Here is a 12557-nt window from a genome sequence, read left to right on the forward strand (position 1 = left end):
TGTCAGCAGTGACTGTAGAGTTTGCCGTGTTTTGTTTTCTTTGAATGATTCGTTGTCTGTAGATAGTAAGTCTGTCAACCATGACCGCAGCAGTAGGAGAAATAGGGGATTAATGAAAGAATATTTTAAAGTATTTTGAGAAAGATTGCATTACTGAATTTATCATTTGCCATAATATTTAGTTTTGTACCTATTAAGGAGAAACTTTTCCATAATACAAAAACAGTTCACTGAATACAGGTTTTTTTGCAATAATTCAATCTTAGAACAACTTTTCACGTTGAGAGAGAAAGTATCGATTTGACACTTACTACTTTGGTATCAATTAAGATACTTTTGACTTGAATGTCTGAATGCTGTCCAGACTGCTTAAAGCTAGCTATGACTGTTGCAACAGAAGCTCCCTTATTTTGGAATACGGTCACTTTTCCCGTGTGGGCTTTAGGTTCAGCGGGCTCAATCTGCTTATACTTAGTCAGAGTGTGCTCTTAGTGTAAAAGCTAATGAAGTTCTAAGAGATGAGTTTTTCCCAGAAGTAGAGGATGTAAAAAAGGTAGGACCTCAAAAATGAGTACCTATGAGCAGAAGAATTTCTAGTAATTTAATCCCTTTTAAAAAAACAAAACCTCAAAACCACGCTATCTTTTCTCTACCAGGGAGAGAGAGAGAAAGAATATAAAGGTGCAGGTAGGATGTATGGATTGTACAACAGGTATCACCAGAGCTGAAAATCTTTGCTGTCAGCAGACGGTCATGTCATTTAAAACTTTTCTTTTTGTGATAATGGTTTGAAAACTATCCAACACCAATCTCAAGGCAAATCTATTAGTTTAATATTCTGGTTTTTACAAGGTTATGTATCACGCGTGGGCATTCTAAGAATAGAAAAAGTTCTCTCACCACAGCTTCTCGAATAAATAGAAGGACACGTTAGTAAGGTAACGTCTTCTGTAAGTCATGCTTCAGCATGGGTTGTTCAGGCTCCTCTGACACTCAATAAATCACAGGCAATGCTGGAACATTATTTCTCACTAGCTTTGTGTTCCAGTCTAATGAACTGCTGTATACATGCTACTTTAACAACATTCATGTTCTCTGAAGGTATGCTTTGTTAATTATCTCATGGTTATGGGAATGTTTAATAAATCACAATTTTTAAATGTAAAGAAGCCTCAATAACTTCAGTTTAAATTGCTCTATTGGTGGCTTACAGAGCAGAAGTTTATCAAATGAAAAATGCACTTAGGCAAAATAACTTGTTAGTTAAAGTTCTGTGAATAGGGTTCATCTTCCCTAACTTTATATGTCTGCAAGTTAAACATTTAAATCTGAGCTAATCTTCCTGATAAATTTTTATAATCAGTGGGGGAAAACAGCAGCTCTGCGGAATGCTTTTCTCGGTGATTGTGTTAGGCAATTCAGCACATCGTTGTTCTGGGTCTTCTTCCCATTGACTCTAAAGCTGTTTTGTTTGTGCTCTTGTTGCAGCAGTGGTGCAAGATTAGATAATGTCAGTTCTTTCTGAGAGTAGTTTTGGACTGATGACATGGAATACTCTGGCAGTTGCTGTAATGCAGTACAGAAGTTTGCATTTTTAAATTTTATCTGACCTAAAATTTTAAGCATAAAAGGAATGTCAAGGAGACTGCTGGAAAGTATGGTGAAAGCAGTAGTCGCCATGATGGCAGAAATAAATAGAAGATTTATTTTTAGTTTCTTTTACTGGCGTGCTATGTGCGGAATGAACTGTATCTCTAGTGAGACCTTCAGGATTCAGTTGTTTAGGGTGAAAGTTATCTTTTTCAGGCTAAGCTGGCGTTTCCAGAGCCTTATAGTGAAGAATTTTGATGAAAAAGATTTCTGCACTAAAGTTCTAAAGTTGGGCTTGACAAACTAAATCTTTTAATAATTGTTTTGGGGAATAATGTTTTCCTAATGATGCTTAGATTTCTTTTTCATCAAAGTATTCCAGAACAGCAAGTATAATGAGTTAATGAGTACAATTTTTTTCCCCCTACTTTTGAAGATATAAACCAATACGCCGACGAGTAATTTGGCTGATTGGACAGTGGATTTCTGTAAAATTCAAATCAGACTTGAGACCTATGTTATATGAGGCAATTCGTAACTTGCTTCAAGACCAGGACTTAGTGGTAAGTATAAAAAAAGTCATGTTACATTTGTTCTGTAAACACAGGCAAAACATAAATACCATACCTTGTGTAAACTTGGTTGAGAATTTCATAACATCACACCTTAAAGTCTGTTGTGTCCTGCAAAAGATAATCTGTCGGGAAGTTATGGGGGTGTTTAATTGTGGAGATGTTGAACAATAAGGTCAAAGGCATGAAACAAGCCCCTAAGATGTTCACATAAGATGGCTTCAGTGGGGAAAATGAATGGCCATAGCAATAGTCTGGTTTTTGTAAGAAGAAAGTTGTGAAGTGTCTTGAGAGAAATAATTAATAAACAAACACTTTGCGTAGATAAAATGGTGTTATTCTGTGACAAGTCTCTTCAGTATGCAGTATTATTTAAGCATCAACATCGTTATCTGTTAGCAGAATACGATAAATGGCATTAGTGCTAAACTGGTTGAGTACAATTCTGTGGTTTTAGCTACAATTGCAGTTTACCAACAGGTGAAATTGAGTTGAGAAGCTGGTTTTGCTATTGTTTATTTATTTTAAACTTTTAAACAAACAGACCTATCAGCCAACAACTAAACCAAATAAACGTAGCTAGTTTGTTAGTTAAGTATTAGCAATGGGCAGTCATAACACTTATTTCTGTGATTCCATACAGCTTTAGCAGAGAAGGATGTGTCAATGTTGTGACTGTTTTCACTTAATGCTTTTTGAGCATCTGAACATCTACCAGTGAAGAACATGCTAACTTGTTGAGTTTATTTAATTATGTGCTTTTTGGGTGACAGGAAGCCATGAGATAATCCCAAATTAAACTCCTTCTCTATTGCAAGAGTTTTTATCACAGGATAGATATAATCTGGTTTAATTCTTTCTTGACCTTCATGAAGGTTTTGCCTGAGTAGTTTCTCCAGGTGGTACCACTTTAGTAATGCCAAATAAACTGTAAAGGATACTAAAATAAAAACAAATGAAAATGTTTCAATTGAACTAACCATATTTATTAGAGGATGGCAGAACACATAGAATGATTCAATTGGCAAAACAGCAACTGATTTGATATTGTCAGATATTATGTTGATAATCAAAAATTTAACGGATGTATACGTGATGCTTCTTCACTTTTGTCTTTCAGGTCCGTATCGAGACAGCTACCACACTGAAGTTAAATATCCTTTTATTGGCAAAGACTTTTCATTAGCTCTTAATTCAGAGTTACTGGAAAATAAACAATTTGAATCTTACTACCAGATTATTCACATGATAATATTTGTGTTATCCATGGAGTATTTGCTTATTTGATTCTTGTATCCACCTGCAGTCTGTGTTATTTTTCCTTAATGATTATTTACCCGTAGATGACTTTGAGTTCAGAACTGACCAGTTCCTACCAGTAAGAGCATTTGTATGGGCATATTCTGATGATCAGCTAGATCCATACCGGAAACCAGGAAAAAAATATTTTCCAATTTTGTTTTAAACTAGAAAAAAAATAATTTCCGATTTCATTTTAAATCACACTATTAAGTAATCATTGTGTGTGTGTATGTATTTTTTTCAGTCTTCATAGGCCAAAACATGTAGAGATTCATACTGCTGTTGTTAAAGTTGCTAATGGGCAATATACAGACAAACAATTCAAAATGTTTTAGTATTATGACTATTACAACTTCCTGGCATTGTTTTTAGCATCTGGTAACACATAGTAAATATAGTACTAAGTTTCTTTATGCTAAGACAATGTGAATGCTGTCTGAAGCAAATATGTTTCCCCACCAATGTGACTTTCCAGTATGCCTGTCTCACACAGTACTTTCTAACCTGCTGTTTCACACAAATATTAACTCCAAGTGTGTGGTTAAAATATCACCTTAAAAAGGCAGATTTTCTTGGTCTCCTATATTTGTCTTTTTTACAGTGCTCATTACTATTGTCGTTAAGTAAACAATGAAATGTTAGCTATAAATGCAGCAAAGATTTATTTTGATCACTCAAATTTAGCAGGTGCTTTTTCTTCTCATTGGATTATGACTTCTATGTTAATTGCAACTCTTTTGAGAAAAAAACAAAAATGCAGAGTGCATCTACACTGTAAGCATTGGAATTGTTTAAGATGTCTTTTTCAGTTCAATATATATGTTTTATCTACTGACCCAAAAGCTGGAAGACCATACCTTTTCTTTGACACTAATAAAGCGCTCCTTCTGGAGAGATGGCCTTCAGCTTTATAGTATTCTGTCTGTGAAGTCATGTTTACACTGGCAAAACATGAAAATGATACGTGTTCAAAATTATCATATTTAAACTGTTATAAAAGAATGTATCTAAATTTTTCATCTTGTTTAGGCCGTGATTGGCTAGTGTGCATTTTTCCAAATGAGAGAGTAACATTTTGCACACTTCATAAGTGTCTTTCAAAATTCGTAGATGTCTTAAGTGTAAAGAAAAATCACTAATTTGTGTCACTGATTGTATTTTTGATGGTCTAATCTGTAGGTTTTTGGTTTTTTTCCTTCTAGTATCTGGAATCCATGTTTACGCTGCTCTTTCAGCTACTGCAGGAAGTAACACAATGTGACACCAAAATGCATGTTCTTCACGTTCTCTCATGTGTGATTGAAAGAGTCAATATGCAGGTATTTTTTTTGTGGATTTCAGTGTTAGCTTTGTACTAAGAGTAGGACTTGATGTTTTTGATGCTTATGCAAAAATAGTAGAAAAATGTCATCCATTAATAGACTGGTTATTGTTATGGTAGATGCCTGCATTGTTTGCATTACTTGGTTCTCTTCACTTTTCTGTTCTCTTTTATATTTTGTGTAAACTGTTCTTTCTGAGTTACTACTTCTTTTCTGTATTTACTAGGTATTTTCTGTATTGACTCATCTTTTAGAGTCCAGAAAGACTTTCACTGCTTATCCTGCTCCATTTCTTGCAATTTTCTTTTTTTTTAATTGTAATTTATTGTAGTTGTCTCATCTTCTATCTGAACTAGTATTTTATTAAATCATACATATTAGAAGAGATACTTTGGGAGACAAAATACTTCACATTCTTAGGGACTGTGCAGTTAAGTTTGTAGTCTCTCATTGACACTGATATGGATCATGATTGCCTATACAGCATTCTCCTTCACTGCATGAAAAGTGTCAAGTTCACATTATGAATTTTCAGTACTTCCTTCTTAGTGTTAAAGTATATTTTTCAGCTTATACTTAAAGAAATTGAAAATGTTTTGGCAGAATTAGAAAATGAATTGTTGACTGCTTTTGTCTCAGGGTGGGTTTTTTTTTGTGGTATTACTGTATTAAGGACAGATAATGCATGGTTTTGAGCTTATCTCCTCTTTCAACAAGTAATCCTGTCTGAGAGCCAAATGAAGCTTTCCTAATTGTTCCTTGTAGGAAAAGTCGACATGACAGCAGATTTCCCTGGATTTCAGATCAGCTAGAGAAGCAGCAGAAAAAAAACAAGTTGAAAAAGAACCTTTGAGTATCTAGGTTACTTCCTAATTAAATACTTCAGAAGACAAATAGATTAGCCTTTTAGTATTGTAGAGAATCACAGAAAAAATTTAGGTTGCGACAGACCTCTGGAGATTGTGTAGCTCAGCCCCTCTCCAAAGCATGGGTAATGTCAGAGGTTATTCACCATTTTTTTGTTTGGTTGTTTGTTTTGGTTTGGTTGTTTGGTTTTTTTACGGGGACTGTTTCTGGTCTTCTTAAAGGATACCATTATTTAGGAATCCTGTCTAAGTGAAGAATATATTGTTACAAAAATATATCTGGTTATCAAAGTATTTTTTGTGTTCTATTTCCTACTTAAGTCTGGTTGCCATGCACAAGTGTTACCATAAGTAATATGTTCTTTTCAAACCACTGAGCAGTCAGATGTTACTTCAGTCACAGAATATGGAATATGGTGTTTTAGGAAGAGGAAAGATGAATATATTAAAACAATCTCAGTATTTTTACTGTGACAAAAGCAGCTCTTAAATATTTCAGGAATTATGCTTGGGATAAATTAATGGCCTGGTTTCACACACTAAGAAGCAAATTTGTGTTCTGAACTTCAGATACGACCATATGTAGGATGCTTGGTTCAGTATTTACCACTCCTTTGGAAACAGAGCGAGGAGCACAATATGCTGCGATGTGCCATTCTAACCACCTTAATCCATCTTGTCCAGGTAAGGGGTCAGAGTCACATAAATGTTGTCAGTGTCTCCTACAGTTCTTTGTCCGAGATGCCTACATGTTCTCATGTGTTTATGTGTGTGTATATATAGGTAAAATTAAGGTACGTTTTGTTTTATAGGTTATTTCTAAGTGCTTTTCAGTCTTACAATAAAGACGTGGTTCCCTGCTAGTGGAGGTAAACATAGTTAAGGTTAACCACTTAACTATTTTGTTTCCAGGGCTTGTTCAGTAAAAACAGTTCTTTAGGCAGGTTTGCTTGTGTTCTGGAGGGTTTTGGTTTTGTGATTCTGGAATTGGACCTCTTTCAGTAACTTTGTAGTCTATGTGAAAGAGCTTGCTCTGGCTTCCTGTATTTCCCAGACAGCATTGGGAGTGTCAGTCTGTTCTTACAATCGTTGTGTATGGTTCGGTCTTGATTCTGCAGTGTTTCCCCATTGCTTTCCATTCAGCTCCCAGGGATGTGAAATTTCTATTTTGGTTGCAAACAGTCTGTGAAGATGAGGCATTTTTAAATCACAGGCCAAGATATGGGCCACCGTAACAAGTTTCATGTTGCCTGTTCTTTAAATTTTCATTTTAATTCAGGTTAGCATCAAGTGTTTCTTGTTTAAATCATAACTGTTAGATTTAATGTCTCTCAAAGGTATTATTGGCATTGATTTAATTAAGGGTCATGTTATTTCAAATTCCAACCTTTTTATTTTTACTGTTACCTTTCTACTGCATGCCTATTATGTCCTTTTGCAATAATTTCTGCAATGTTTTTATATAGCATATGGGAAGAAATACTTTGTTTCATCCCTTAAATTTTTTAGCTTTTGTGACGTTCTCTTCTGCTTTGTTCATATGTTGTATGAAACAGATAATAGCAGCTCTGAGCTGCCTGCCTTGTAATGTAATCGATTTGTATCACATCCTGTTATTTGTATTTCAATCTTTTGAGAATTTATCTGTGAGAGGTAATTTATTGATTTGAGGTTTCTGAAGTATTTTACATTTTTTATTTACTTTTATAGGGACTGGGAACAGACAGCAAAAATCTCTATCCTTTTCTACTTCCAGTTATTCAGCTAAGCACAGATGTTTCTCAGCCTCCACATGTTTATCTTCTGGAAGATGGTTTAGAGTTATGGTAAGAATGTTATCAGTTTGTAATTTTTAAGATGTTATTTTTTGTATCCCCAGAAGAAAAAAATATTTAAAAAACATTTGACTCTATTAAGAATTTCTCTGTTCTTGTTATCTTACCTTGACATCATTTATATCATACCTTTTCTTAGAAAATATGAGGTTAGGAAGTTAATAAAAGAAGCACAACTAAAAATGACTGAGCAGGTAATCCAGCAGTTGAGAGCAAGATACAGTTCTGTTGTAATAATGAACAGCAAGACAAAAAGTCTAGACTCACTATAACGTGCATGCTAAACTAACAATTTGACATGCTTGACTTTGGAAGCACAATGAAGAGGTGGCAAGTCTACAAGGATAAAATGTGGAAGTTATCTTCCAGATCTCAAGCCATTTGGTGACTGAACATAAAACAAGAAGTGGCTCTATAATCAGTTTGCCATGAGCCTAACTTGTTTCTTTCTGGTGCAGCTGACACTGTAGGAGGAGGAAACTGTTACCTGGACAGAATTCAGCACATCTCTTTCCTGCAGAATAGGAATACATTGAGTTTGTCTTGAAATAGTGAGGTATTCCTTTGACCTAAATTGTAGACGAGCATTTGAATTACAAATACTTACCCTACGAATGATGTGTTCTGTGTGCAGCAAAACTAAGATTTATAATGCTTTTAAAGGTGGAGTAGCAAGTTGAAGTGCTTTAAAACAGACCTTCTTAATAAAAGTTCAGAACTTTTTTATCTTCTCAATAGTACTGATCTTGAGGTTGTTATTCTGATGCCTATGCAGAAGAATTATAATTTAAGATGTCCTGCAACATCAGAGGAATCTGGATGGGGCTGGCAGAGACAGTTGGGACACTAATGGCTTCCTGAACCAAGAGCAGGAGAGCAACTATAAGACACTTTTTTCATAATCAGAAATGTTACATAAATACAGTGATCCCACACCTAAAATCTAGGAACAAACTCGAATGTGTTGCTGTGGCTTTAAGTAGTAATTTAATTTATAGCTACTGTTTTCAAACCTCAGGAATTTTAAATTGATACAAACAATGCTGAGCATATAGTTACGCTTTTTTGTATGGTAATCAAGGCATCATTTCAGACCTCAAAAAAAGTAAAAAAAAAAAAAAAAAAAAAAAGAAGAGTAAAGATTTGAGCTGGTTACCAGCACAGCTGCTTCTTAGAGGTGAAGAGCATTACACACTGGTCCTTACACTATAAATATTCCCCTCTACCCACCTCCTCTGAGTTCCCAAGTTGGATGCTTAGACGTCATCACTGCTGTATTTTGGAGGTTACATTGTCTATAAAAAGCCAGTAGCATGTTTTTCTTTCTTCGCCTACCTTAGCAAGACCCATGCCTATACCTATAGCTGTGTTGTAAGGGCTACTGCTGCACTTGAAATGTGCTTCAAATAATTGTTACATCTTATTAAAGGATCATAAATATGGTTACTGTAAGTTACAGTGTTTTACATCTGTCAAAATTGTTGCTCAATGTTATTCATAGATTATCTAAAATATTTTGCCTAATCTATTCTTAGGTTAGTGACATTAGAGAATAGTCCATGTCTTACACCTGAGCTCCTGAGAATATTTCAAAACATGTCTGCCCTTCTTGGTAAGTCTTTTACTAATAAAATTTAATTGTGGTGTTTTTTTCTACTGCTTTTGTTGTTCATGCATTAAGTAATGCTGCTGTGGCTACAAGAACTAAGGAGGCTTGCAAAATTCTAACTATTAAAAAATAAAGAACAGGTTTTTATTCTTTGACTTTCTGATATTTTTTAATATTTATTATCTACTTACCCTAGTTCTCTTTTAGTAAATTGAAGCTGCTTTGTACCCAAAAGATAAGACAAATTTCAGTTTACCATTTCAGATTTTTTTTTAAGAAGTTCCTGAAATTTAACACCAAATATGTTCCGTTTTAGTGATATTAATTATATGGAGTATTTGCCTGTTCTGCTTTCAACCAGAATGAAGTTTTCTAGTCTGAAGAACTGAAGTTTCCACTACTAGGTTTTCCATTATTGTACATTGGTCAAGCAGCACTGAAATTAAAAGCAGTAGTTTTGCCTGACTTGTTGACAAAATATAAACTTGGCAATGAGTGTTAAGATTCAGTGCTTAGGAAATACTGATATTTGGGGTGCTTTTGGTTTGTAATTACAGGGAGTATAAAAATTTTGTGGTTTAATTTTATTATGTAAGTATGTTTTTGTTTAATGAAATCTTTAGCTGTGCTTCTGTAGCTTGTGAAGCTAATATAGAAAATGGATTCCTTTTTTAGAAAAATGTGTTCATAAAATTACAGAAGTTAACTTTTTAATTGTTTTCAGCACCTAATATTTTATTCTGACTAAAGGTCAATAGACAGTTACATCATGGTGGGTAGGTGCAAGGTGACGTCTTCTGTTATTCCTCTGTGTATACTAGATTTCTAGTGACAAAACTGCTCAGCAAAGTAGTGTTTTGTAGTGGTTATAGTATTTTATTTCAGAGCTCCCTCTTAGGTTCTGTAGATGCCAAATACTTACTATTTGTCTTCATTCATATCTACACACGTACCCTTCCTCCTTATTGTTCTTTGTTAGTAGTAGATAGTATCTGCTACAGGAAGCTTGCACTATACAGATGGCTGTGATTTACATAGTTGTGTCACACTGCTGATCTGCTTGAGTTAAATTCAGAAATACTCTTTATTTGTGGCTTGTTTACATTTGCTATTGCTATTTTCTCCCCACCCTATCCTCCCAAGTCCTTAGGCGATACTTTCCAGGGTAGAGATGAGTATGAATGGAAACCTTGGCATACTCTGCTAACAAAAGGTGGAGGTATTAAGGAAATCTACACTTGTAACAATTTCCTTATTTTATGAATGAATCCTGGAGAATAGTGATGGTCTCCTTTGGAAAAGATATATCTTCAAGAGAATGTTCCTTGTTCTGAAAAATGAAAAGCTGTTGTATGATGCTGGTAGAGCAAGTAGTACAGGTAAGCTAGTTAGGTTTTTCATAAAGTGAGGCTTCAAACACATGTCAAATTGGTTTTATTTTATTTTTTATCAAGGACGGGGGCGAGTGGCAGAAACATAGCAGCTGATATGTAATCCTAGAGTGATTTCCTGATACATACTTCTGGTACTACCTTACTTCCTGAACGTTTTTCGTAGGACCTTGTTTTCTGAGTGTCGTGTTGGTCAAAAATTTTGATTGTCGTAGGCTGAAATGGTGGGCATTTTGCCAGAAAGTGGAATCCATTCTGGTGTGCTCTTTGCATGCAATTCCCTTCTCTTCACATCAGGAGAATCTAGGTGGACAGCCTCTATACAACATAGCCGTGGCACTGTGATGGTGAAATAGAGTTTGAGTTTGAATTAGTGGTAACCTTATTTTAAAACTTGGTAGTTATAAAACCAGTACAATATTGCCATCCAGTACCCCTCAGGCAGCTACTTCATTTATTCAGTATACTTGAAGAATGGGTACTTCACTTAAATCCAGTGCAACAGCACAGTTTACGCTGCAGCCCCTTGCAGAAGAAAATGTATTGATCAATGATGGTCAACTGTGCAAGTTAATTAATTAAACCACTCACAGTTTCTTCAGTGTACAGATGGCAGTATTCACCTGAAACTTCCAGCACTTAAGAACAAACACTTCCCATCCTTCTCCCCACAGTGACGTGGCTGTTGAGACAAGTTGTTTTAACTGGGAAGTCTGCTGTTTTCAGTTGGACAAATGCAGAAATCCATTCAAATTTTGAGATCCTCAAATTTAAAATTTCAAAATTGCAAAGTCTTGTGTGCCGTGTGTAATCATCTGAGAAAAGGCAAAACAAAATCTCTCTGAGTCTGGTTCTCAATTCAGTCTTAAGTTATCGAAGTGGAAGCCAAAGGGCAGATACGGTGAAGGGAAGTTCTGAGTAGATGATTGCCTTGCTTATGTCATTCAAGCAGGGTGGAGAACTAGCAACAAGGTGCTCAAGAAAATTATTTTGCTGAAAATACGGTGTAAGGAATATCAACTTCCTAACCTTTAGTTTCTGAATTTGTTTTTCCTGAATGGAAGATTTTTCTTGTTTCTGAATGGAAGATATTTCTTCTCTAATATACAGGCAATGTAACTGTTTTTCTGTTGTGTGTAACTGCTCCATCAGCATTTAAGTCCTTCAGAAAAAGTGTCCTATTACAGGTCAACATGGTTGAACTAGAAGAGCTAGAAGGGAGGGAAAGAAGTTCATACATGAGAATTTTGGACATTAGAGGTATATAGCAGACCCGGTTCTGCTGAAGAGGAGGAAACAGATGTGGCAAGAATTCATCAAATTAGAGAGGAAGAGAAGAGGTTTTATCTTCTTCACAGCCAGATTATAGCATTTTTAAGTCTTGCATAGATGTTACTTCTTAGAGGTGTTCATATACTATAATAAGGGACAAACTTATGTGGGAATTGAATAGTGTATGTAAATAGATGCAGTGTAGCTTTGATAACTCAGACCCAAAGGGAGTGTGGACAATAATATTCATAACCATAATATTGATAAGTAGATAGTTTGGGGCAGAAGAGCAGAACTGCAACCATTATTTCACTCTTTCTGCTCAACATTAACTGATTCAGATGTGAGAGAGATCGCTTATCGGTAACTGTAGGTCTCTTAAGTACATGTTTCATTTGTTCTTTAATATCTTCTTAGCCCATTATCACATCCAAAACTTGACTTTTTCAAATTTTTTTTATTTTTTATTAGCATTGGCTTTTGAGGTCATAGGATTTCTTGTGCTTCCATTTGAGAATGAGAGCTGTTATCACTCCTCTTGTTATTGTCTGTTGTGGTTTAACTCCGGCCAGCAGCTAAACACCATGCATCCGCTTGCTCACTCCCCCCGTGGCGGGAGAGAGAGAACCAGAAAAGTAAAATGCAGAAAACTGTTGGGTTGAGATAAAGACAGTTTAATAGGTCAAGCAAAAGCCATGCATGCAAGCAAAGCAAAACAAGGAATTAATTCACTGTTTCCCATCGGCAGGCAGGTGTTCGGCCATCTCCAGGAAAGCAGGGCTCCATCACGCGTAATGG

The 12557-nt window shown here is 35.4% G+C and overlaps 1 protein-coding gene across 4 annotated transcripts in view; it reads left to right on the forward strand.

Annotated features, from left to right (window-relative positions):
* The window catches only part of IPO11 (importin 11), a 93127-nt gene that overhangs the window by 42630 nt on the left and 37940 nt on the right, over nt 1-12557 (forward strand). For all 4 annotated transcript variants that reach the window (XM_074569341.1, XM_074569343.1, XM_074569342.1 and 1 more), the window contains 7 exons: nt 2027-2153; nt 3283-3316; nt 3500-3540; nt 4667-4783; nt 6223-6336; nt 7363-7478; nt 9023-9099. In XM_074569341.1, the coding sequence (XP_074425442.1) occupies nt 2027-2153; nt 3283-3316; nt 3500-3540; nt 4667-4783; nt 6223-6336; nt 7363-7478; nt 9023-9099 (626 nt within the window). The remainder of the gene's footprint in view (nt 1-2026; nt 2154-3282; nt 3317-3499; nt 3541-4666; nt 4784-6222; nt 6337-7362; nt 7479-9022; nt 9100-12557) is intronic.

Source organism: Larus michahellis, chromosome Z (genome assembly GCF_964199755.1).
Source record: "Larus michahellis chromosome Z, bLarMic1.1, whole genome shotgun sequence".
In the NCBI taxonomy this organism is placed as follows: Eukaryota; Metazoa; Chordata; class Aves; order Charadriiformes; family Laridae; genus Larus; species Larus michahellis.